General features: G+C 45.5%; 1 protein-coding gene across 2 annotated transcripts in view; it reads left to right on the top strand.

Annotated features, from left to right (window-relative positions):
- Positions 1 to 258: 258 nt before the first annotated feature.
- Positions 259 to 26,858, top strand: part of PIK3C3 (phosphatidylinositol 3-kinase catalytic subunit type 3) — a 186,704-nt gene continuing 160,104 nt past the window's right edge. For both annotated transcript variants that reach the window (XM_077283882.1, XM_077283873.1), the window contains exons 1-4: positions 259 to 432; positions 1,261 to 1,449; positions 6,555 to 6,698; positions 17,959 to 18,088. In XM_077283882.1, coding sequence (XP_077139997.1) covers positions 365 to 432; positions 1,261 to 1,449; positions 6,555 to 6,698; positions 17,959 to 18,088 — 531 coding nt within the window. In that variant the 5' untranslated portion in view covers positions 259 to 364. The remainder of the gene's footprint in view (positions 433 to 1,260; positions 1,450 to 6,554; positions 6,699 to 17,958; positions 18,089 to 26,858) is intronic.

Raw genomic sequence — 26,858 nt, 5'->3', positions numbered from 1 at the left:
AGCGGCCATAACAGGGCACCGTCCCGCAGTCACCCACAGCAGCAGACCGGGGCAGAAAGAAGAATGTGCCAATCGCAACATGGCGGATTTCTTAGGCTTCTAAACAAGCCACGTAAAACGCAGACAACCGGAAACGCCAGCCAGAGGCGCAATCACATGATCTCTGGTACAGGAAGGAGGGACTATTGTTCTGATTGGTCCGAGTACGGCCAGTTGTCATGGTTGCATGGACGATGGCGGAAGTGTTTGACCCCGTGCAGCCTATGAGAGAGTACTTCCGGGTAACGCCGGGTTTTTATGTGTTGTTCACAGTGTTGTCTCTTGTCTTATGGCCGTGTAGACGTCTGTACCAGCAGCAGCGGCCATGGCGGAGTCCGACAAGTTCTACTATGTGTACAGCTGCGACCTGGACATCAGTGTGCAGCTCAAGATGTGAGTCCGCGGCCTGACACCTCACCCCATTGTGTTTCCCCTAATGCCCCTCTTCTACCAACCTCACCTTATTGTGTTGGCCAGCTCCCCTCTCTTCCCCAACCTCACCTTATTGTGTTGGCCTGCTCCCCAACCTCACCTTGTTGTGTTGGCCAGCTCCCTCCCCCCTCTTCCCCAACCTCACCTTGTTGTGTTGGCCAGCTCCCTCCCCCCTCTTCCCCAACCTCACCTTATTGTGTTGGCCAGCTCCCTCCCCCCTCTTTCCCAACCTCACCTTATTGTGTTGGCCAGCTCCCTCCCCCCCCCCTCTTCCCCAACCTCACCTTATTGTGTTGGCCAGCTCCCCCCCTCTTCCCCAACCTCACCTTATTGTGTTGGCCAGCTCCCCTCTCTTCCCCAACCTCACCTTATTGTGTTGGCCAGCTCCCCTCTCTTCCCCAACCTCACCTTATTGTGTTGGCCAGCTCCCCTCTCTTCCCCAACCTCACCTTATTGTGTTGGCCAGCTCCCCTCTCTTCCCCAACCTCACCTTATTGTGTTGGCCAGCTCCCCTCTCTTCCCCAACCTCACCTTATTGTGTTGGCCGGCCAGCTCCCCCCTCTTTCCCAACCTCACCCCATTGTATTGGCCAGCTCCCCCCTCTTCCCCAACCTCGCCTTATTGTGTTGCCCCTCTTCCCCAACCTCACCCCTTTGGGTTACACCTTGCTTGTCCTCTTCACCCCACCCCCCTCCCCAATCATACTCTGCAGCCACTGGTGTCAGACGTGAGGCGTTGTGAATCTCTGCAGTTTCCTGTAAATTTATTTTCTCTTTTCTGTATCCTCAGAGGAAGCCTGGAAGGGAAGCGAGAGCTGCGGAGCTACAAGGCGGTGCTGGAAGACCCCATGCTGAGGTTCTCCGGGCTGTACCAGGAGACCTGCTCAGACATGTACGTCACCTGCCAGGTCTATGCTGATGGCAAACCCCTGGCTCTTCCGGTGCGGACGTCATACAAAGCCTTCAGCACCCGATGGAAGTAAGTGCCGTGTCCCCGTCCATCACTGAATTCCTGGCACCTCGAGTTTCCTCATAGAACTGTGTTACAATTCTTTATGCACCGCAGTGTTGTATTGTAACATCTAGTAATAATCCTGCTGATCCCAAGGTTCATTCTTGGAGGTCCGTGGACCTTTATGAAACCAATGGATAAGAATAATGTCTCGGAAATGTAGAATCTATAAAGAATTTAATTAGTTTTGTATCACTGACCCTAACGGCTGCCACAGTATCACCTCATCTGCATTGTGGGTGGTTGTAGCTAACTAGAGAGCAAATGTACAAGGGAATTCAATGGCCGTATTCACAGCAGGGAGTTTCCACTGTCTGCACAGACCCTGGAGGTCCTTTGTCCATACCCCTCCTTCCTCCAGAGAAAAGTATGAGATACAGATCACATGATTGAGTCTTGGACGGCCGATCACGAGTCTTACTGTGTAGCGGGGGGGGGGGGGTGAAAACTATTAATAAGTGTATATGTGCGTATACTATATGTATATATTTTACACCTACGATTCTGCCATTAAGAACACAAAATGCAAAAATAACCCCATAATTCACAGCAATGTCAAGTGACTTACTATGTTACAATGCACATCTTCTGTCACTTGTTTAACAGCGGATGTCAGAAAAACCTCTGGTTGAGGGGGTGCTGGTATTAAGTGCGGCAGAAGCTGTGTGTCCACTGGGAAACTCGGGACCTAGCCCAAGATGCGGAGCTGTGATTTGTGGTCCAGATCACACAGCCGCTGCCTCCATTAAACCCCTAAAAGCCCGAGCATGGCTGGGAGATCAGATTCTGTACAAGGAGAACTGCAAACCTGGATTTCTTCACAACCCACTCTGCCCCCATTCCTCTGTTCCTCAAGGCTCAGGCTTATCAGATGATGTCAAGGGGTTAATGTTTTCCTGCCCCACTGCACAGGACAGACCACACAGGAAAAAAAAATGAGCTCAATGCAGAAGGGGGAGGTAAGAGTTAACATCCCCCTCTTCTGTATTTGCTCCACTTAGGTTGCCCACCTTTGCTCTGTAAGCTGAAATGAAGACTTTATGACCCCCTGGCCTGTCCCCATCCCCCCCAACCTTGTCAGACCAGTTCTTTCAACATATACAAAAGCCTGATCCTAAATCTATTCCAGCAGGGAACCTGACATCAATTAATCTGATCCCATGTCCTGCAGGCCATTAAATGATGGTAACAATGGTTTTTGTAGCTAAACTTAAGGTACCTTCACACGAAGCGACGCTGCAGCGATAGCGACAACGATGTCGATCGCTGCAGCGTCGCTGTTTGGTCGCTGGAGAGCTGTCACACAGACCGCTCTCCAGCGATCAACTATGCCGAGGTCCCCTGGTAACCAGGGTAAACATCGGGTAACTAAGCGCAGGGCCGCGCTTAGTAACCCGATGTTTACCCTGGTTACCAGCGTAAAATCTAAAAAAAACAAACAGCACATACTTACATTCACGTCCCCCTGCGTCCACTTCCTGACTGACTGAGCGCCGTACAGTGAGAGCAGAGCGGTGACGTCACCGCTGTGCTGCTTTCACTTTCACTTTGCGGCGCTGAGTCAGAGGAGGAAGCAGACTGCAGGGGACGCAATGTGAGTATGTACTGTTTGTTTTTTTTACATTTTACGCTAGTAACCAGGGTAAACATCGGGTAACTAAGCGCGGCCCTGCGCTTAGTAACCCGATGTTTACCCTGGTTACCAGTGTAAAATATCGCTGGTATCGTTGCTTTTGCTTTCAAACACAACGATACACAGCGATCGGACGACCAAATAAAGTTCTGGACTTTATTCAGCGACCAGCGACATCACAGCAGGATCCTGATCGCTGCTGCGTGTCAAACGAAACGATATCGCTAGCGAGGACGCTGCAACGTCACGGATTGCTAGCGATATCGTTATAATGTCGTTTCGTGTGAAGGTACCTTTAGGGTACCGTCACACAGTGCAATTTTGATCGCTACAACGGCACGATTCGTGACGTTCCAGCGATGCATTTACGATATCGCTGTGTCTGACACACTACTGCGATCCGGATCCCCGCTGAGAATCGTACGTCGTAGCAGATCGTTTGAAACTTTCTTTCGTCGTCTAGTGTCCCGCTGTGGCGGCATGATTGCATTGTGTGACACAGGTTGTAAACGATGTGCGCACAGTAACCAACGGCTTCTACATCGCAAATACGTCATGAAATTATCGCTCCAGCGCCGTGTATTGCAACGTGTGACCGCAGTATACGACGCTGGAGCGATACTTATACGACGCTGCAACGTCACGAATCGTGCCGTCGTAGCGATGAAAATGGCACTGTGTGACGGTACCCTTATACCATTTGTCATAATTTTTTTGGCCATAGTTATAAATCAAAGGGAACATTCCTTATTCTCTCCTTCCAAACCATGACTTTACTGATATTTCTCCAAGTCCCCTTTTGTGGCTTAGTGATTGGTGACTGTAAAATCAACTTTAAAAATGCCTCACTGTTGGCTCTTTGCAAATCTTGCACGACGTTCTGCCTTCCCTGCGATTGCACAGTGCTCTTGGTGTGTGCTCCCCGTCTTCACTGCATGTTCTGCTCCCTGGGAGTGCACAGTGTCGCTTGGTGTGTTCCCCCTGTCTTCCCTGCACGTTCTGCTACCTGGGAGTGCACAATTCTCTTGGCGTGTGCTCCCCATTTTCCCTGCACATTCTGCTCCCTGGGAGTGCAAGGTACTATTGGCGTGTGCTCCCCGTCTTCACTGCATGTTCTTCTCCCTGGGAGTGCACCATGTCGCTTGGTGTGCGCTCCCCATCTTCACTGCACGTTCTGCTCCCTGGGAGTGCAGCGTGTCGTTTGGTGTTTGCCTCACGTCTTCACTGCACGTTCTGCTCCCTGGGAGTGCCCAGTTCCTCTTGGTGTGTGCTCCCCATCTTCACTGCACGTTCTTCTCCCTGGGAGTGCACAGTTCCTTCTGGTGTGTGCTCCCCGTCTTCACTGCACGTCCTGCTCCCTGGGAATGCACAGTGTCGCTTGGCGTGTGCCCCCAGTCTTCCCTGCATGTTCTGTTCTCTGGTGCACATAAATATCTTGGTACTGTTAGCCAGTAGATAGAAAAATATTTAGAATTGAGAGTCCTCAGTGGTTGATACCTTTAATGGCTAACTGAGAAGATGATAACAAATTGTAAGCTTTGGAGACTACACAGGTCTCTTCATCAGGCAAAGACTAAAGCAAATTCTCAAGAATAACATATTTATACACAACACAGCACAGAACTGTCATTATGGGAGAGTGATAAACAGTTGTGTCCATAAATATTGAAAAGTTATACTCCCAGATTCTCAAATGTTTGGCCACATTTTTGTATGCCTTATCATAGCACCATGGACCTGAAATTACTTGTATTGAAAGGCAGCTTCAAATCTCAGAGAGACAGCAGAATCTGGGAGTATAAACTTATGATGACCTTTGACACACTTAGTGCAGGAATGAATGTGTCGCATGGATTTATGTCTTTTTACATCAATTGCCCTTCAGACCATGTGGGGGCATCATAACAGAACCAGACCCCAATCAGAGGACAACAAAACATTCACTCCTAATCTAGGAACTTTTCAATATTTATGGACACAACTGTTTATCACTCTCCCATAATGACCGTTCTGTGCTGTGTTGTGTATAAATATATGATTCTTCAGAATTTGCTTTAGTCTGTGCCTGATGAAGAGACCTGTGTAGTCTCCAAAGCTTGCAATTTGTTACCATCTTTTCAGTTAGCCATTAAAAGGTATCAACCACTGAGGACTCTCAATTCTAAATATTTTTCTGGGAGTGCACAGTTACTCTTGGCGTGTGCCCCCCGTCTTCACTACACGTTCTTCTCCCTGTGAGGCCGAACGCTGCTCGAGATTTGCGAAAAAGAAACTGACTTTCCTCCTACAAATGAGTGGGAGACATAATCCGGGGAGATCCGCACTCTATTACTAATTTTCAACCAGTTTGAGTAGAGTAAGCCCTGTTTTAAAGTTTACTTAATACAGTTCCTTGAAAATGTGTTCAAACCTGTGAACTTTCCATTTTTTTTTCTTTAAGTTACTATTATGAACTTAAATGCGTTTTATTGGGATTTTATGTGATACACCGACACTAAGTAACAAGTATTTGTGAAGTATAAAGGAAATGACACGGGGTTTTCTAATTATTTTAAATTATATAATTGTAAATACCCTAAGGGACAAGGGTGTGATGAAAGGGAAAAAGTAATGGAAGAGGATGGTGAACGATGGCTACCTTTGTCAGCCACACAGTCCAGCATTGCCCAATTCTATGCAAATTGTCTATTCCGAGATGTCTATTGGATGTTGCGGTCCTAAAGGTCCATATCAACCCTTTAATGACCCTTGCTACATTAACTTTTGTCTATCTCTGTAACACCTCCACATAATGGTACCATCCAGTCAGGTCAGTTTTTAAGTTCTCCAGGAACATGCACTTGGCCGCTGATGTAGACACTTTCCTAAAGAAAGAAGGCGCTCTTAGGCCCTGAATGGATTAGAGGTTTAAGGGTCCGGGGTTGTCATGTCCCTCTGAGTATGGTCTTTGCATTTAAGAAAGGTGTTCATGACAAAGGTCCAGGGCAGCTGTCCATAATCTAACAATAGAGGAGGGGTGTACTCTTGGCTAACAATTCACAACAAGTCTTGTAGATTGTGAGCCCTCGCGGGCAGGGTCCTCTCTCCTCCTGTACCAGTTATGACTTGTATTGTTCAAGATTATTGTACTTGTTCTTTATTATGTATACCCCTCCTTACATGTAAAGCGCCATGGAATAAATGGCGCTATAATAATAAATAATAATAATAAAGTTAATCCGCATTCTATATGTCCTCAGCCCTATGCAGACCATCTTTGTTCTAGTCTCTTTGACACATTGGGATTAATCCAGAGGCCAATAATCAAGTCGCCGGTCCAGTGCTCTATATTGCCCATGTCGGATTTCAACAGTGGAATACATTTTTCAAATCATGTAAATAAGTTTCTCTAGACTTTTAATCCATGCATGAACCCTACTTTTTTTTTTTTTCTTTTCAGCTGGAATGAATGGCTGAAGCTGCCGGTGAAGTACGCGGATCTGCCCAGAAGTGCACAGGTGGCTCTCACTATATGGGATGTCTATGGACCCGGGAAAGCTGTGCCTGTGGGGGGAACGACCGTGTCTCTGTTTGGGAAGTACGGGTAAGTTTCTGTGACCTGAAAAATGGGGGACGGACACATTAGCAGTGGTCAGTCCTATATGCCGGGATGTAGCGACCAATCCTCCATGTTATGCGGGAAGACCTTAGCTGTTTGCTGGGTCTTCACATCGCACAGCTTCTTTATTTCTACCCGCACCTTACGCTGAACTCTGGTCACTTGAGAATTACTTACTTTCTAAGGCCGGGTGCACATGGTCGCTGCATCCAAAGTGCTGCCGTCTATTGAACGCAGGTGAATCCGCATGTGATCACTGAACCGTGCAGAATCACCGCATCCAATACATCTAGCCCGCAGTGTTTACTGCTCGTGTGCACATACCCTAAGAGTATTGCAGCTCTGAACTCTCAGACCACCTCTATTCTTAAAGGGGCTGTCCACTACAAGGACCAATCCTTCTTGGTCTAAATGTTTGGCCCCAATAAAATAAAAAAGCCTACACTCCTCTACTGTGCCGTGCCAACACTGTGGGATCAGCGCCAGTACGGGAGGCAATACAGGCTCTTTTTTTTTTTTTTTTTTTCTTTTTTTATCGGGACCAAGCGTGGGATATGTCAAGGAGTTGTCCAAGTAGTTGACAACGTAGAGTAACAAAACATATAATTTTTTTTTTTTTTTAGGTAGTCTGTCACCATGATTTTATCCACCAAACTATTTCCATGCTCATGTAGGGCTTTAAGCGAAAAGTGCAATTTTACAATTGATTTATTTACCTTGTTCAATATATGGTAAAACTGACTGGACAATGTTTCTCCAGGTCAGTGTGACTACGTAGATACCAAGCTTGTATAGTTAACTTTTTTTTCCCACCACTTAATAAAAAAATAACTTACATGAAAAATAGTTTTTGCTTTTTGTCATCGCTTTCTGATACCTGTAGCGTCTCCATCTTTTGGGATTTGGGGCTGGGCGATTGCTTATTTTTTTGCACCCATTTATTGATATAGTTTATATTGCATTTTATTGCAGTGTTGCGGCGAACAAATTATCTGCAATTTTGGCTTTTCCATATTTTTTTTTTTTTTTTTCTGTTTACCCATCATATTTATATTTTGATAAAGCGGACACTTCGCAGCAATGCAAAATATGTGGGGTTTTTTTGTTTGTTTTCTTTCAATGGGGAGTGTGTGTGTGTGTGTGTGTGTGTGTGTGTGTGTGTGTGTGTATATTTTTATGGCTGTCATAACTAGTGATGAGCGAATATACTCGTTACTCGAGATTTCCCGAGCACACTCAGGTGTCCTCCGAGTATTTTTTAGTGCTCGGAGATTTAGTTTTCTTCGCCTCACTGAATGATTTACAGCTGTTAGCCAGAATAAGTACATGTGGGGATCCCCTAGCAACCAGGCAACCCCCACATGTACTTATGCTGGCTAACAGATGTAAATCATTCAGCTGCAGTGATGAAAACTAAATCTCCGAGCACTAAAAAATACTGGGAGGACACCCGAGCATGCTCGAGAAATCTCGAGTAACGAGTATATTCACTCGTCACTAATGATAAGCCATTAGCACCCCACGATCACGTCAAGGGGGTGCCGATGGGAGTATGGAACGGCTCGCACTCCACTGCCACATGCTAATTCATGGTGTGAGAAATTGACAGCAGGATTTAACTGGTTAACAGCCATGGGCAAAGCACCGCTCCACTCACAGCTATTAACTGCACACTTGTGGGGAAAGATGTGGCCTCCACATCGGAGCCTGCATCAGTCAGGGATGCGACATATGACATAAATGTGCTTCATATGTCGTGAAGAGGTTAACAATCTGCTAAAGTTTATAAAGTATAGAAAATCGACAGTCCAGAATTGCTGTATTCACTCTGCACCTCCACCCCCTGTACTGGCTTGGTATCGCTGTGATTGCACTGCTCTAATGCTATTACCAGGTCATTGGCGAACATACAGTGGGTACAGAAAGTATTCAGACCCCTTTACATTTTTCACTCTGTTTCATTGCAGCCATTTGTTAACCCCTTAAGCCCCGAGGGTGGTTTGCACGTTAATGACAGGGCCAATTTTTACAATTCTGACCACTGTCCCTTTATGAGGCTATAACTCTGGAACGCTTTGACGGATCTTGGCGATTCTGACATTGTTTTCTCGTGACATATTGTACTTCATGTTAGTGGTAAAATTTTTTCGATATAACTTGCGTTTATTTGTGAAAAAAATGGAAATTTGGCGAAAATTTTGAAAATTTCGCAATTTTCCAACTTTGAATTTTTATGCCCTTAAATCACAGACATATGTCACGCAAAATACTTAACAAGTAACATTTCCCGCATGTCTCCTTTACATCAGTACAATTTTGGAACCAAAATTTTTTTTTGTGACGGAGTTATAAGGGTTAAAAGTTGACCAGCAATTTCTCATTTTTTCAACACCATTTTTTTTTTTTTAGGGACCACATCTCATTTGAAGTCATTTTGGGGGGTCTATATGATAGAAAATACACAAGTGTGACACCATTCTAAAAACTGCACCCCTCAAGGTGCTCAAAACCACATTCAAGAAGTTTATGAACCCTTCAGGTGTTTCACAGGAATTTTTGGAATGTTTAAATAAAAATGAACATTTAACTTTTTTTCACACAAATTTATTTCAGCTCCAATTTGTTTTATTTTACCAAGGGTAACAGGAGAAAATGGACCCCCAAAGTTGTTGTACAATTTGTCCTGAGTACGCTGATACTCCATATGTGGGTGTAAACCATTGTTTGGGCGCATGGCAGAGCTTGGAAGGGAAGGAGCGCCATTTGACTTTTCAATGCAAAATTGACTGGAATTGAGATGGGACGCCATGTTGCGTTTGGAGAGCCCCTGATGTGCCTAAACATTGAAACCCCCTACAAGTGACACCATTTTGGAAAGTAGACCCCCTAAGGAACTTATCTAGATGTGTGGTGAGCACTTTGACCCACCAAGTGCTTCACAGAAGTTTATAATGCAGAGCCGTAAAAATACAAAAATCATATTTTTTCACAAAAATGATCTTTTCGCCCCCAATTTTCTATTTTCCCAAGGGTAAGAGAAGAAATTGGACCCCAAAAAATGTTGTGCAATTTGTCCTGAGTACGCTGATACCCCATATGTGGGTGTAAACCTTTGTTTGGGCGCATGGCAGAGCTTGGAAGGGAAGGAGCGCCATTTGACTTTTCAATGCAAAATTGACTGGAATTGAGATGGGGCGCCATGTTGCGTTTGGAGAGCCCCTGACGTGCCTAAACATTGAAACCCCCCACAAGTGACACCATTTTGGAAATAGACCCCCTAAAGAACTTATCTAGATGTGTTTTGAGAGCTTTGAACCCCCAAGTGTTTCACTACAGATTATAACGCAGAGCCGTGAAAATCATTTTTTTTTTTTTCACAAAAATGATTTTTTAGCCCCCAGTTTTGTATTTTCACAAGGGTAACAGGATAAATTAGACCCCAAAAGTTGTTGTCCAATTTGTCCGGAGTACGCTGATACCCCATATGTGGGGGGGAACCACTGTTTGGGTGCATGACAGAGCTCGGAAGGGAAGGAGCGCCATTTGGAATGCAGCCTTAAATGGATTGGTCTGCAGGCGTCACGTTGCATTTGCAGAGCCCCTGATGTACCCAAACAGTACAAACCCCCCACAAGTGACCCCATATTGGAAACTAGACCTCCCAAGGAACTTCTCTAGATGTGTTGTGAGAACTTTGATCCCCCAAGTGTTTCACTACAGTTTATAACGCAGAGCCGTGAAAATAAAACATCTTTTTTTTTCCCACAAAAATGATTTTTAGCCCCCCAAATTTTTATTTTCCTAAGGATAACAAGAGAACTTGGACCCCAGAAGTTGTTGTTCAATTTGTCCCGAGTACGCTGATAACACATATGTTGGGGTAAACCCCTTTTTGGGCGCACGGGAGAGCTTGGAAGGGAAGGAGCACTGTTTTACTTTTTCAACGCAGAATTGGCTGGAATTGAGATTGGACGCCATGTCGCGCTTGGAGAGCCCCTGATGTGCCTAAACAGTGGAAACTCCCCAATTCTACCTGAAACCCTAACCCAAACACACCCCTAACCCTAATCCCAACGGTAACCCTAACCACACCCCTAGCCCTGACACACCCATAATTCTAATCCCAACCCTAATCCAAACCGTAAATGTAATCCAAACCCTAACTTTAGCCCCAACCCTAACTTTAGCCCCAACCCTAACCCTAACTTTACCTCCAACCCTAGCCCTAACCCTACCCCTAACCCTAAACGTGACTGAAATGCGTGGCACTGAAATGCGTGGCACTGAAATGCGTGGCACTGAAATGTGTGGCACTGAAATGCGTGGCACTGAAATGCGTGGCACTGAAATACGTGGCACTGAAATACGTGGCACTGAAATACGTGGCACTATGACTGTCAGAAAATGTTCATTAAACGGTTAGGGGTGAGGTTAGGGGTAGAGTTAGTGTTAGGGTTTGGATCCCTTTATCACCTTGATGGTGGTGGGTGGCTTTTCAGTGTGTTTTCTGTTTTTTTTCGATAAAAAACGCATGCGTTTTTAACGCAAACAAACGCATGTACTTAAAAACGCAAGAAAATACTGCAGGTTGTATTTCTGAAAATGAACGCATGCAGAAAAAAAACGCATGCGTTTGAAAACGCGACCAAACGCGTACAAAAAAACGCATGCGTTTTCAATGTTAAATATAGAGAAAAAACGCTGCAGACAAAAACGCAAGTGTGAAACCAGCGATGCTTTTTATAGCAAAAAAGTTTTTGCGTCTCCACATTTTGAGACCTATAATTTTTCCACATTTTGCTCCACAGAGTCATGTGAGGTCTTGTTTTTTGCGGGACGAGTTGACGTTTTTATTGGTAACAATTTCGGACACGTGACCGTTTTTGATCACTTTTTATTCTGATTTTTGTGAGGCAGAATGACCAAAAACCTGCTATTCATGAATTTCTTTTGGGAGATGCGTTTATACCGTTCCGCGTTTGGTAAAATTGATAAAGCAGTTTTATTCGACGGGTCAGTACGATTACAGCGATATCTCATTTATATCATTTTTTTATGTTTTGGCGCTTTTATACGATAAAAACTAAAATATAGAAAAAATAATTATTTTGGTATCGCTTTATTCTCAGGACTATAACTTTTTTTATTTTTTTGTTGATGATGCTGTATGGCGGCTTGTTTTTTGCGGGACAAGATGTCGTTTTCAGCGGTACCATGGTTATTTATATCAGTCTTTTTGATCGCGTGTTATTCCACTTTTTGTTCGGCGGTATGGTAATAAAGCGTTGTTTTTTGCCTCGTTTTTTTTTTTTTTTCCTCACGGTGTTTACTGAAGGGGTTAACTAGTGGGGCAGTTTTATAGGTTGGGTCGTTACGGACGTGGCGATACTAAATATGTGTACTTTTATTGTTTTGTTTTTTTTATTTAGATAAAGAAATGTATTTATGGGAATAATATTTTTTTTTATTATTATTTATTTAGGGATTTTTTTTTTTTTTTTTTACACATGTGGAAAATTTTTTTTTTTTTACTTTGTCCCAGGGGGGGACATCACAGATCGGTGATTTGACAGAGTGCACAGCACTCTGTCAGATCACCGATCTCACTGACAGGGCTGCAGGCTTACCAGCGTCTGCTCTGAGCAGGCACTCGGTAAGCCACCTCCTTCCCTGCAGGACCCGGATGCCGCGGCCATCTTGGATCCGGGACCTGCAGCCAGGAAGGAGGTAGGAGACCCTCGCAGCAACGCGATCACATCGCGTTGCTCCGGGGTCTCAGGGAAGCACGCAGGGAGCCCCCTCCCTGCGCGATGCTTCCCTATACCGCCGGTACACTGCGATCATGTTTGATCGCGGTGTGCCGGGGGCGGTCCGTGACCGCTCCTGGCACATAGTGCCGGATGTCAGCTGCGATAGGCAGCTGACACCCGGCCGCGCTCCCCCCGTGAGCGCGGCCGATCGCGTATGACGTACTATCCCGTCACCCGGAATTAAGTCCCAGGTCACCTTGACGGGATAATCAACCTATATGAAGGGTACTTCAAATTAAATGCTCCACCATCAAAATATATGATATACCAAAAAAGGAAATGGACACCAAGCTAAGAATAACAGTTTATTGAAAACCATAAAAATAGCAGAAAACTGCACAAATAATCTAAGTAACAACAAAATAATAAACACAAATAGTTGAGAAAGGCAACACTAGTGCCGCATACAGACTACAACCTGCTGAGTAGTAAAGTAATAGGGAATGAGCAGAAGGTGTGCCACATTATTATGATGTGGCAGAGGAATCCTATATTGCAATATTACTATAGCACATGTGTGCAAATATACCAGGAAAGGGATTCCTATAATCGCATATAAGACCAGCCATATATACTTACAATAAATAAGAGAGTTGTAGGTACACGTGGAATCCCACCCGGTGAGGGTATGCGGAAAGAGGAGCCCCGACGCGCGTTTCGCATATATTGCTTCCTCGGGGGGCGCTAGTGTGAAAGGAAAATAGAGCTCTTTTTATATATGTGCTCTCAGGGATAATGACGGCGCTGTTCCAGGCCTGGCGCCACCCGGAAGCGGCAGAGTCGGCGTGAAAGAGCTCTATTTTCCTTTCACACTAGCGCCCCCCGAGGAAGCAATATATGCGAAACGCGCGTCGGGGCTCCTCTTTCCGCATACCCTCACCGGGTGGGATTCCACGTGTACCTACAACTCTCTTATTTATTGTAAGTATATATGGCTGGTCTTATATGTGATTATAGGAATCCCTTTCCTGGTATATTTGCACACATGTGCTACAGTAATATTGCAATATAGGATTCCTCTGCCACATCATAATTTACATGCAGTACCTTGTTTTCCAGTCACTTTTATATATACTCTCTTTTCTCCCCCGGTACCTGCCTTGTGTATATGAGTTAGTATTATGTTGCAGTTGGATTCACTTCGGATGTGTGCCATCATAAAATGTTTTCTAGCATTTACATGCATTCACTAGTTATTATGTGGCACACCTTCTGCTCATTCCCTATTACTTTACTACTCAGCAGGTTGTAGTCTGTATGCGGCACTAGTGTTGCCTTTCTCAACTATTTGTGTTTATTATTTTGTTGTTACTTAGATTATTTGTGCAGTTTTCTGCTATTTTTATGGTTTTCAATAAACTGTTATTCTTAGCTTGGTGTCCATTTCCTTTTTTGGTATATCACCTTGACGGGATAGTACGTCATACGGGATTAAGGGGTTAAATTCAAAAAAAGTTCAATTTTTTTCACATTAATGTACACTCTTGACTGAAAAAAAAACAGATGTCGAAATATTTGCAAATAAAATAAAAAGAACTGAAATATTACATGGTCATAAGTATTCAGACCCTTTGCTCAGTATTGAGTAGAAGCACCTTTTGAGCTAGTACAGTCATGAGTCTTCTTGGGAACGATGCAGCAAGTTTTCACACCTGGATTTGGGGATCCTCTGCAATTGTTCCTTGTAGATTCTCTCCAGTTCCGTCAGGTTGGATGGTGAACGTTGGTGGACAGCCATTTCCAGGTCTCTCCAGAGATGCTCCATTGGGTTTAGGTCAGGGCTCTGGCTGGGCCAGTCAATAATGGTCACAGAGTTGTACTGAAGCCACTCCTTTGTTGTTTTAGCTGTGTGCTTAGGGTCATTGTCTTGTAAGAAGGTGATCCTTCAGCCAAGTCTGAGGTCCAGAACACCCTGGAAGAGGTTTTCATCCAGGATATCTCTGTACTTGGCCACATTCATGTTTCCGTCAATGGCAACCAGTCGTCTTGTCCCTGCAGCTGAAAAACACCCTCATAGCATGATGCTACCACCACCATGTTTCACTGTTGGGATTGTATTGGGCAGGTGATGAGCAGTGCCTGGTTTTCACCACACATACCGCTTAGAATTATCACCAAAAGGGTCTGTTCGTCTCATCAGACCAGACAATCTTATTTCTCATAGTCTGGGAGTCCTTCATGTGTTTTTTAGCAAACTCTATGTGGGCTTTCATATTTCTTGCACTGAGGAGAGGCTTCCGTTGGGCTACTTTGCCATAAAAGCCTGACTGGTGGAGGGCTGCAGTGATAGTTGACTTTTGTGGAACTTTCTCCCATCTCCCTACTGCATCTCTGGAGCTCAGCCACAGTGATCTTGGGGTTCTTCTTTACCTCTCTCACCAAGGCTCTTCTCCCACGATTGCTCAGTTTGGCTGGACAGCCAGGTCTAGGAAGACTTCTGGTGGACCCAAACTTCTTCCATTTAAGGATTATGGAGGCCGCTGTGCTCTAGGGAACCCGGAGTACTGCAGAAATTCTGTTGTAGCCTTGGCCAGATCTGTGCCTTGCCACAATCCTGTCTCTGAGCTCCTTGGCCAGTTCCTTTGACCTCATGATTCTCATTTGGTCTGACATGCTCTGTGAGGTCTTATATAGACAGGTGTGTGCCTTTCCAAATCAAGTCCTATCAGTATAATTAAACACAGCTGGACTCCAATGAAGGAGTAGAACCATCTCAAGGAGGATCACAAGGAAATGTGACTTAAAGGGACTCTGTCACCTGAATTTGGAGGGAACAATTTTCAGCCATAGGGGCGGGGTTTTCGGGTGTTTGATTCACCCTTTCCTTACCCGCTGGCTGCAATATTGGATTGAAGTTCATTCTCTGTCCTCCGTAGTACATGCCTGCACAAGGCAATCTTGCCTTAGGGTATGTGTCCACGTTCAGGAAACGCTGCGTTTTTGACGCAAAAACGCAGCGTCCAGATGTTACAGCATAGTGGAGGGGATTTAATGAAATCCCGTCTCCACTGTGCATTAAAAAACGCATGCGTTTTTCCCGCAAAAACACACATGCGTTGCGTTTTTTCATAATGCGGCATGGTGCTACAATGAGCAAAACACGCAGGAACACCGCAGGTGACCTTCCAGTGACCTCAGGTGCATTTTTGGTCAGGATTTTACCTGCATAAATTCCTGACCAAACCCTGAAGCAAACCTGAACGTGGACACATACCCTTACGCAGGCGTGTACTATGGAGGACAGAGAATGAACTTCAATCCAATATTGCAGCCAGCATACAGCCAGCGGGTAAGGAAAGGGTGAATCAAACACCCGAAAACCCCGCCCCTATGGCTGAAAATTGTTCCCTTCAAATTCAGGTGACAGAGTCCCTTTAAATATGATGGTCTGAATACTTATGATCATTTGACATTTCGGTTTTTCTTTTTTAAAAATTTGCAATAACTTCTACATTTGTTTTTTTTCAGTCAAGATGGGGTGCAGAGTGTACATTACTGTGAAAAAATGAACCTTTTTGAATTTACCAAATGGCTGCAATGAAAGAGTGAAAAATTTAAAGGGGTCTGAATAGTTTCCGTACCCACTGTATATTAAATGGATGAAAAAAATGTAAATTCTGAAGTTAAAAAGTTGTAGAGCTTCTCAGTACAATGTCGCCTTTCTAGAACTGAATGAAGAAATCTTTCTCTCTCTTTCTCTCTTTCTTTCTCTCTTTCTTTCTCCCTCTCTTTCTTTCTCTCTCTTTCTCTCTCTTTCTTTCTCTCTTTTGCTCTCGCTCTCTTTTGCTCTCGCTCTCTTTTGCTCTCGCTCTCTTTTGCTCTCGCTCTCTTTTGCTCTCGCTCTCTTTTGCTCTCGCTCTCTCTCGCTCTTTCTTTTTTTTTTCGTGTGATGGAAAAAAAAACAAGGAATAAAAGTCTATTTGTTGAATTCATTGCTACTTCAATCAAAATTTCCAACATGGGCACAATTATTCATATTAATAAACATTAAAATCATCTGGATCACTTACTGATTGTTACAGCTGTGTTTTTTTTTTGTTTTTTTTAATGTTATTTTCTTTAAAGATTGAAAACACATGTGACCTTGGCCTATAAGGCCGGAGTCACACTAAACATGAAAAATCGGTCAGATTTTCTCACCCGAGAATCGCAGCATTGTTCTCCGTATGTAATCTGTTTTGCAAAGCGATGATGCAATTTCCTCGCATCTAAGGGTACTGTCACACTAAACGATTTACTAACGATCACGACCAGCGATACGACCTGGCCGTGATCGTTGGTAAGTGGTTGTGTGGTCGCTGGGGAGCTGTCACACAGTCAGCTCTCCAGCGACCAACGATGCCGAAGTCCCCGGGTAACCAGGGTAAACATCGGGTTACTAAGCGCAGGGCCGCGCTTAGTAACCCGATGTTTACCCTGGTTACCAGCGTAAAAGTAAAAAAAAAGCAAACCGTACATACTTACATTCCGGTGTCTGTCCCCCGGTGTTCTGCTTCTCTGCACTGTGTCTGCGCCAGCCGGAAAGCACAGCGGTGACGTCACCGCTGTGCTCGCTTTCCGGCTGGCCGGCGCTCACAGTGCAGAGAAGCAGAATGCCGGGGGACAGACACCGGAATGTAAGTATGTACTGTTTTTTTTTTTTTTTTTACTTTTACGCTGGTAACCACGGTAAACATCGGGTTACTAAGCGCGGCCCTGCGCTTAGTAACCCGATGTTTACCCTGGTTACAAGCGAACGCATCGCTGGATCGGTGTCACACACAACGATCCAGCGATGACAGCGGGAGATCCAGCGACAAAAGAAAGTTCCTAACGATCTGCTACGACGTACGATTCTCAGCAGGGTCCCTGATCGCTGCTGCGTGTCAGACACAGCGATATCGTATGGATATCGCTGGAACGTCACGGATCGTACCGTCGTAGCGATCAAAGTGCCAATGTGTGACAGTACCCTAAGTATCTGTATGATACGCGTACGGCTTTACACTTCTCACTGCTTTTCCCCAATGAATTTAGTGGCTCAATGGACTAAGGAGATAAGGAAAATGTGTGCGTATTTGTCGCAAGTCACACTGATGGTCCGTGTGGTGTCCGATTTATTTATTTATTTTTTATTTTTTTCTCGCACCCATAGACTTGCATTGGCGAGACTCGGACGATATACGCGTAAAATCGCAGCATGCTGAGAAAAAACGGTGATCTGAGCTTCCCCATAAATTAACAGTGGTCCGAGTGCGTTGCAATGTTTTCTTGCATAGCACTTGTCTGTATTTTACGCTAGTGTGACTCCGGCCTAAGAGAATAGATCTTGCTTTGAAACCGGCCCCGCTGTGATAAGGGCAATACAAATAAGGAATATTTAATCAGTATTTTCCTTATGCATTTTTCTGAAAGCACAGGTAATCCACCCAAACTAATTTTTGTTTTGGTGCCAGGATGTTTCGGCAAGGAATGCACGACCTAAAGGTGTGGCCAGATGTTGAAGCTGATGGATCAGAGCCGACCACAACCCCTGGACGGACGAGCAGCTCCGCATCAGAAGATAAGATGAGCAGATTGGCCAAGGTAACACTCGTTCTCCGTTACACCATTCTTATCTATTGGCTCTGTATTTCCTATGGGCATAGTGGAAATGAACTTTCTCTTGTTAGAAAAATAATACAATGTTTAAATTTATGAATTCATGTTTAAAAAAAGAAAAAAAATCTATCATTGTGTCTATTGCTCCTGTGCAGACACAATGTATATATTTTTATGGTTGCAGACCACAAACAAACCACGTGAGTAGTACGATCCTGCAATCATGATGTTTACCTCTTTCTAAGCATCATGGAGTTCTGTGGTTAAAGTAGTTCAGTATAATTTGCACATAGTGGTTTTACATCCAGGAGAGGGAGCAGGCACCAGTAAGGACAGTGGGAGAAGTATCCGTTTCTCAGGGGATGCCCACCGAGCTCCGAGCCCGCAGCTCCACAAGCAGAGATTGCACAGAAGCACTACTAATTCCAGCCATCTATATACAGCAGTTGTAACCTCTCCAGGTACATACAGTAGATTACATATCCTGCAGTAAAAGAAAATTATTAGGACCCACCTCTAAATCTGTGAATACAATTCGTTGTTCAGTACCGTTGCGCGAGTCTGTAAAATCCAGTCCGTAGCCATGCAGGCTGCCTCTATAAACCGAGCCATTCCTGTCACACATTAGTAGAGGATGCCATAACTGTAACAGGTCAGTTCACAAAATTACTATTCTTGAAGAGTGGAAGTAAACACATTAACTCATCCACAATATGAAGACCGCGTAACGTTAAAGTGGGGTCACCGAATCCAAAGCTTTTAGTGTTATTGCAAAAAATGCTGTAATAAAATGCTCGCGCTTCAAGGTCTGGCAGCTGCATACAGCCTTACATCACCAAGCACCATGCCGAGCGTCGGATAGAGTGGTGTAAAGCCACCAACAGGAAACGTGTCCTGTGCAGGGACAGATCACACTTCTCTATCTGGTGTCTGTTGGAGGAATCTGGGTTAGGTGATTCCAGGAGAACGTTACTCGCCTGCTGTACAGTTTGCCAGAGGAGGATAATGTTAGGGGCCGTTATCAGGGGTTCGCCCTTTTCGTTCCATTTAAGGGAAATCTTTATAGTTCAGCAAACAAGATATATTGGACAGTTGTAGCCTCGACCTTTGTGGGAACCGTTTGGAGAAGGCTTTTTTTTTTTTTTTTTTGTTCCCCATGATTGTGCCCAGGTCCTCACAGACCTGTTGGAGGAGTTTGATGGAAGAGCGTGATCTCAGCCCCATCCAGCATCTTTGGGACGACCTAAAACGGAGATTGTGAGCCCAACCTCTCCTCCAATATCAATGTCAGATCTCACAAATGTTCTTCTGCATGAAAGGGCAAGAATTCCCATAGACACCTATACAATCTTTAGAAAGTCTTCCCAGAAGAGCGGGAGGTGTTCTATCTCCAAAGAGGCCATGGATGTAGAATGGGAGGTCAGAAAAGCTCCTGCTAGGGAATGTGGAGGGGCACAATACTTTTGTCCTTAGGTTTTATATAGCGTTTCTTTTTTTCTGCAATCAATGAGGAAATACTCTTTTGATTGTGATAGACCGTGGTATTAAGTGGCTCTGTTGGGGCCTCCTAGTGAGCCGTGGCCATCCAGTGATGAGAGCCCCTGTCTTCATATGTTCTCCTATCACTTCACCTCCCTCGGTCGCTCTTCTTGCGGCTTTTACGTTCGCTTCTCTTGTATCCCTGCTGTATGTAAGAAGCGATGACGTTTTTGGTAGCTTTGTGGGACAGATGGGAACGGTCGGTGCTAGCTATAAATACAGCCGCCAACTCCACCGCTGATTTACGACCTCAATAAACACAGCCTTTGTTTTCATGGAACAGCAGCATTTTATAGGGGCAGCTCGCCTTCACCATAAAGGAAAACCTAATGAAAGTCTTCATTTTATGGCCTTGGGTTATCTGAGCAAATTTACCAACACCAAGGGCAGAGGGGGAATGGGTGAGATGTCCCCTGCTGTCACAATGTCCTCCGCTCTGCAGAATTACAGGCAGATCCCAGCAGCCATTCTGTAGTGAGGCGAAGCGGCTCATTTGGCTTAAAGGTTTTTTTTTTTACTATTTAACAAAAATAGAAATAATAAATAATAATCTTAAATTTTCATATAGCGCTAACATATTCCGCAGCGCTTTACAGTTTGCACACATTATCATCGCCCCGATGGGGCTCACAGTCTAAATTCCCTATCAGGATGTCTTTGGTATTTGGGAGGAAACCGGAGAACCCGGAGGAAACCCACGCAAACACCGGGAGAACATACAAACTCCTTGCAGATGTTGTCCTTGGTGGGATTTGAACCCAGGATCCCAGCGCTGCAAGGCTGCAGTGCTATCCACTGAGCCACCAAGCTGCCCTCATGAGATCAGCATGACGATATATTCATTATTAACTGCCTCGTCATACTGCTTGTCAGGCCAGCAGGGGGGCTATATCATGCCTTCAGGGAGTGCCGTAGAGCAACTGGCTCCAAAGCCCCCCCATACACATTACAGCTATGGTTCGGCCAGTCGTTCATCCGGCAGCGATCTCGTCTCCTGTGTTTTATGAGAGCCGCTGCCGGACATCTTTGACGGTGGTTTGTCTCAGAGAACAAAAGGTTCATCAAGATCTGAGAGTAAGGGGGCCATAGATCTGAGACTGACGCCCCAACCTGGATATGGGGGCGTTCAGCTGATGATGGTCTGTGTGGGCTCATTATTATTTTTTTTATTTTTTTATTTCTAGACCATTTATTTTGTGAATGTTAGTGAGCAGCCCCTACTATGGGAATAACCTCATTAACCGACATTGTGCCTCTGCATATACAACACAGGCCTATCTTCATCTTCATGGATGACAATTCTCCAGGTCCTCGAGGTCACATCATTTGGGAACGGCTGCTGAACACTGCAGCACCTCAAATGGAGTCATCTAGACCTGAAACTCTTAGAAATCCTGTGAGATCAGTTCAGTCACCATGTAGAGGCTCGTACCCCAGACCCTCCATGCCCTGAGGGCCGCCCTCCAGGAAAGGTGGGATGCCATGCCTCAGGATGCCCTGAGGGCCGCCCTCCAGGAAGGGTGGGACGCCATGCCTCAGGATGACCTGAGGGCCGCCCTCCAGGAAGGGTGGGACGCCATGCCTCAGCATGACCTGAGGGCCGCCCTCCAGGAAGGGTGGGACGCCATGCCTCAGCATGACCTGAGGGCCGCCCTCCAGGAAGGGTGGGACGCCATGCCTCAGCATGACCTGAGGGCCGCCCTCCAGGAAGGGTGGGACGCCATGCCTCAGCATGACCTGAGGGCCGCCCTCCAGGAAGGGTGGGACGCCATGCCTCAGCATGACCTGAGGGCCGCCCTCCAGGAAGGGTGGGACGCCATGCCTCAGCATGACCTGAGGGCCGCCCTCCAGGAAGGGTGGGACGCCATGCCTCAGCATGACCTGAGGGCCGCCCTCCAGGAAGGGTGGGACGCCATGCCTCAGCATGACCTGAGGGCCGCCCTCCAGGAAGGGTGGGACGCCATGCCTCAGCATGCCCTGAGGGCCGCCTTCCCGGAAGAGTGGGACGCCATGCCTCAGCAGGGAATAACTCCACTTGTGAACAGCAGGAGACGTCGTTGTCAGCTGTAATTGATGCTCCAGGCCCCATGACAAATTATTGAGTCAGTGACATTTATTTGGGGAATACCCACCACTGTTGTTGAATTTAGTTTCAATAAATGGTTTGAGACAAGGAAATCGCCATTTACTCACCATAAATCACCAATGCTGCTTCTACTTAAATGCCCTACTGTCATGATAAAATATCACTGTAGCGTGAACCTTATACATTTTTCCATAAATTTCTCCCGGAACCCAAATATCCCTAACTCTTTGTGAGTAGTGTATGTTTTTTTTTTCCAATTCTTTAAAACTGTTTTTATTTTATACTTTGTGTTATGAAATATATAATTTATTTTTCTCTGTCCCCCATGACTGCACTACAAATGGAGGGGATCCGCCCACCAAGGACAGGAAACCTACAGATAAAAAGGCGGTACCTCTCTCCCGCATCAGTTTGGTTTCCTGTCCTTGATGGGAGACCCACAGAAGCCTACCTCGTTCGTCGTGGGATTCCGGGGCCAATCAGTCTGATCCAGGCAGCGTCCCCTTTGGGTCGTCCGATCGTTTATACCATATACTGTCTGTAATAGTTACATGGGTTGAATAGACCTAGGTCCATCAAGTCCAACCTTCCTCCACCAATTGTGCATTTTGACTCTAAATTAACTATAACCCACAATGTTGTGTATTGAGGAAATCATCCAGCCCTTGTATAAAAGCGGTTATAGTGTCGGTCATTACTACCTCTTGTGGTCGGGCATTCCACAGTCTGACTGCTCTAACTGTAAAGAGCCCTTCCCTATTTAGCCTCCAAAATCTCAAATAATTGCCCCCTGGTCCTTTAGTACGGTATTTGGAAGGAATAAGTCATGTGCCGTCCTCTGTACTGAACACACATATTTAAACCTGTAAATGAGACCACCTTTTTTTTTTTTTTCCTAACCTAAACAAGCTCAACTTTTTCAACCTTTCATCTTGTGAGAGGCCTTCCTTCCATCCTTTGTAGTAATCTTGCTGCCCGCCTTTGAACTAAACTCCTGGATATAGAAATAAGTTTTTTCTTATTTTAAGGCGGAGCCCAAAACTGGATTCCATATTCTAGATGTGGCCTCACCAATGCGTTATTTATAAAGGGGTAACAATACGATTGCGGGATTTTCTCTTTTTATACACCCTAAAATCTTGTTTGCTTTTGCGGCTGCTGCCTGACATTGAGTACTACTGCTCAGCTTACTTGTCCTCCTCCTGTTCTGTAGTCCTGAGTATACTCCCATTTACTGTATATGCAGCAATAGGGTTACTCTGTCCTAGGTGCCTTACTCTACATTTATCTCCATTAAATCTCATTTGCCAAGTGTTTGCCCATACATTAATCTTTACAATATTGCAAGACAATCTGGATATGTCCAGGTCAGATTTTAATATCCTGCATAGTTTGATGTCGTCAGCAAAGACGGACAATTTACTCTCAATCTTATCCACTAGGTCACTAATAAAGAGGTTAAAAATAATCGGTCGTAGCACACATCCCTGCGGTCCCCGTTGCTCCCAGTACAGATCCCTGCTGTCCCCACTACTCTCAGCCCAGATCCCTGCGGTCCCCACTGCTCCCAGCACAGATCCCTGCGGTCCCCACTGCTCCCAGCCCAGATCCCTGCGGTCCCCACTGCTCCCAGCCCAGATCCCTGCGGTCCCCACTGCTCCTAGCACAGATCCCTGCGGTCCCCACTGCTCCTAGCACAGATCCCTGCGGTCCCCACTTCTCCTAGCACAGATCCCTGCGGTCCCCACTTCTCCTAGCACAGATCCCTGCGGTCCCCACTGCTCCTAGCACAGATCCCTGCATTTCCTGCTGCTCCCAGCACAGATCCCTGTGGTCCCCACTACTCTCAGCACAGATCCCTGTGGTCCCCACTACTCTCAGCACAGATCCCTGCGGTCCCCACTGCTCCCGATATCCCATTTAGAGAACGTACCATTTAGGACGACTGTCATTTAGCCAGTTTCTTACCCATCTGGATATAGCTTCCCCCAGTCCTTGCTGTACCACAGAATTGCTCTATATAGTAAGAGTCAGTCTTCTATGACTGCCAGCAACAGGAGTACTGTCATGACCGGCATCGAGGGCTTCAGCCAATATGTCTTTTTCCTGACCCAAGATATAAGAGACTAGCCTCCCCATACAGGTGACAATCCAGCAGCTGTCGGCTGTACACTATAGCCGACAACTTGCTGCATCAGTCACAATCAGTGATGTCACCGTCCAAATCTGTTTAACCCCTTAGATACTGCTGTCAATAATGACTACATCATATAAATGTTTAAAAGAGTGTGGCTTCTCTCTCTCTTTATCCCTATCAGAACCCTGAGATCATGATTGTGTGGTCCTGATTATCGCCATGGCAACTCATGAGCAAATAGTGGCCTTAGGCTAGTCTCACACTAGTGTTAGGGTACCGTCACACAGTGCCATTTTCATCGCTACGACGGCACGATCCGTGACGTCGCAGCGTCGTATGATTATCGCTCCAGCGTCGTAGACTGCGGTCACACTTTGCAATCACGGCGCTGGAGCGATGCCGAAGTCCCCGGGTAACCAGGGTAACCCGATGTTTACCCTGGTTACCAGCGTAAACGTAAAAAAAACAAACAGTACATACTTACATTCCGGTGTCTGTCCCCGGCGCTGTGCTTCTCTGCACTGTGTAAGCACCATAGCCGGAAAGCAGAGCGGTGACGTCACCGCTGTGCTCGCTTTCCGGCCGGCAGGCGCTCACAGTGCAGAGAAGCTGAGACGCCGGGGGACATACACCGGAATGTGAGTATGTACTGTTTGGTTTTTTTACGTTTACGCTGGTAACCAGGGTAAACATCGGGTTACTAAGCGCGGTCCTGCGCTTAGTAACCCGATGTTTACTCTGGTTACAAGCGAACGCATCGCTGGATCGCTGTCACATACAACGATCCAGCGATGTCAGCGGGTGATCAAGCGACGAAAGAAAGTTCCAAACGATCTGCTACGACGTACGATTCTCAGCAGGGTCCCTGATCGCTGCTGCGAGTCAGACACTGCGATATCGTAACGATATCGCTAGAACGTCACGAATCGTGCCGTCGTAGCGATGAAAATTTCACTGTGTGACGGTACCCTTAGGCAGAGCTGCAGACTTCCTCCATGAAGCCCCGCCTCTTCATTTAGCTCCGCCTATGGCTGCATGCGTCCTGCGTCCCCTATCTTTAACATTGGGTACGCAGGCCATGCGGATGTATGCGGATGCCTCCACATGCGTCGTTTTCACGCTGCGCCAAACGCAACATGTTGCGGAGGCATCCGCATACATCCGCATGGCCTGCGTACCCAATGTTAAAGATAGGGGACGCAGGACGCATGCAGCCATAGGCGGAGCTAAATGAAGAGGCGGGGCTTCATGGAGGAAGTCTGCAGCCCTGCCTAACACTAGTGTGAGACTAGCCTTAGTCTGCTGGTACCAGTGGCCTGTTCAAGAGTCCGCGACATTTAGGTGGTAAAAATAAACTTTTTAATTCTGTCATGAATTCCTGAAAGTCACCTGAAGGGTTAATAAACTGTGATGGCAAATTTTAATATGTTGAGGGGTGTGGTTTTTAAAATGGTATCACTTTTGGGGATTTTCCAATATATATAGGACCCCTAAAGTCACTTCAAACCTGGATAGGTCCCTAAAAAATAATTTTGTAAATTTCCATGAAAAAATTAGAAATTGCTGATACATTTTTAAACCTTCTAACATCCTAACAAAATAAAATAACATTTTACAAATGGTGCTGATGTAAAGCCGACAAGAGGGAAATGTTATTTCCACAGTGCATTACTGGCATAATAATCTGCCCTCCTGCATTGCACACTGTTTAATAAATGGCTCTGCGTCCTTCCCTTCCTCCTCCATGGCATGGCTCTATGGCAGTTTAAAATTATTTATTAACATAATTAAAAATGATTAATAAAAATAATTGATAGGATTACTTTTCTCTTATAGAGGATCTGTGTACTTGATTCACTATATCTGGAGCAGTAGCAGGAGGCAATAATGGTGCAGAGACCGATCCCTTACATGCACATACATTACAACTGGTGGAGGGCATTCGTGCCACATATATTGCCTCTTCTGTAAAAGCCCCTTTAGCGCTATAGATACTTCTGTAATTTATTTTTGTTGGTTTGCTACCCAAATGCAAAATTTGCCAACTTTCTAAGTACAGTAACTTTTTAAAATGTCTTTTCATTTTGCTGTTGTAGAGTCTGTGCAGCTCCTGTACATAGCTGGCGCTTCTGTTGTCAGCTCAGGCCTGTTTTCTTATGCTCTTTCTGATGTATTCCGCTTTTCCGCAGCGATACCAGCAGGGAGGAGGTTGTAAACAGTATAGTAAATTGTAAGTCTGCTGGAGGAGGAGGAGGAATGATCACAAAGGCTTTACAGAGAGAGAACAGTAGCTACGGAATCTGCCAGGAGTGTGGAGAAAGCCGGGGTCTATACAGTAACATGGGCTACTATTATAGAAGGGGTAATATGTGCTCATCTGGGAGAGCTAGAGAAGGCTGCAGCGTCCTCGGCACACAGTCCTCGCACACCAACTAGAGGAATCGTTTGGTTTCGGTGTTTCTCATTCGTTCATGAACTCTCTTTAATGCAGGAGTCTGGTAAGGAGCAAATGGAAGAAGTAAGTACTTGTGTTCACTGCATGCCCTGGGTTCTGTGCTGAGCTTGTCGCTGTAGGGTTACTGACATGGCTGCCATCAGATTGCAGTGATTTGCTGTTAATTGAGTGCAGTTGTCCCATTAATGGATAGACGTGGGGTGAAGTAGACCTTTTTCTCCTGGCGTCATACAGGGAAAGAAAAAAAAAAAATGCAGATGTCATGTTGGTTCTGCTTGGAAGATGAATGTATTTGCTCCTGTTAAAGTGAATCTGTCAGCAGGTTTTTGCTGTGCAATCTGAAGCAGGAGACAGTCTGAAACACAGAGTTCAGTGATGTGTCACTTGTCAAAGTGCGTGCTGTGGTTTACTTACTGTGAAGGATTTATCACTAGAGATAGGTGATCCCTAGCCGTAAAGTTCGGCGTTTGTACCGAACACATACTATTCAGGCAAGGTCACCGAACACGGACTTCACCAGGAACTCCATGTAACTGTT

This window comes from Ranitomeya variabilis, chromosome 1 (genome assembly GCF_051348905.1).
Source record: "Ranitomeya variabilis isolate aRanVar5 chromosome 1, aRanVar5.hap1, whole genome shotgun sequence".
Taxonomy (NCBI): domain Eukaryota; kingdom Metazoa; phylum Chordata; class Amphibia; order Anura; family Dendrobatidae; genus Ranitomeya; species Ranitomeya variabilis.
The sequence above is the reverse complement of the archived record's forward strand: the minus strand, read 5'-3'. Positions and strand labels throughout refer to the sequence as shown.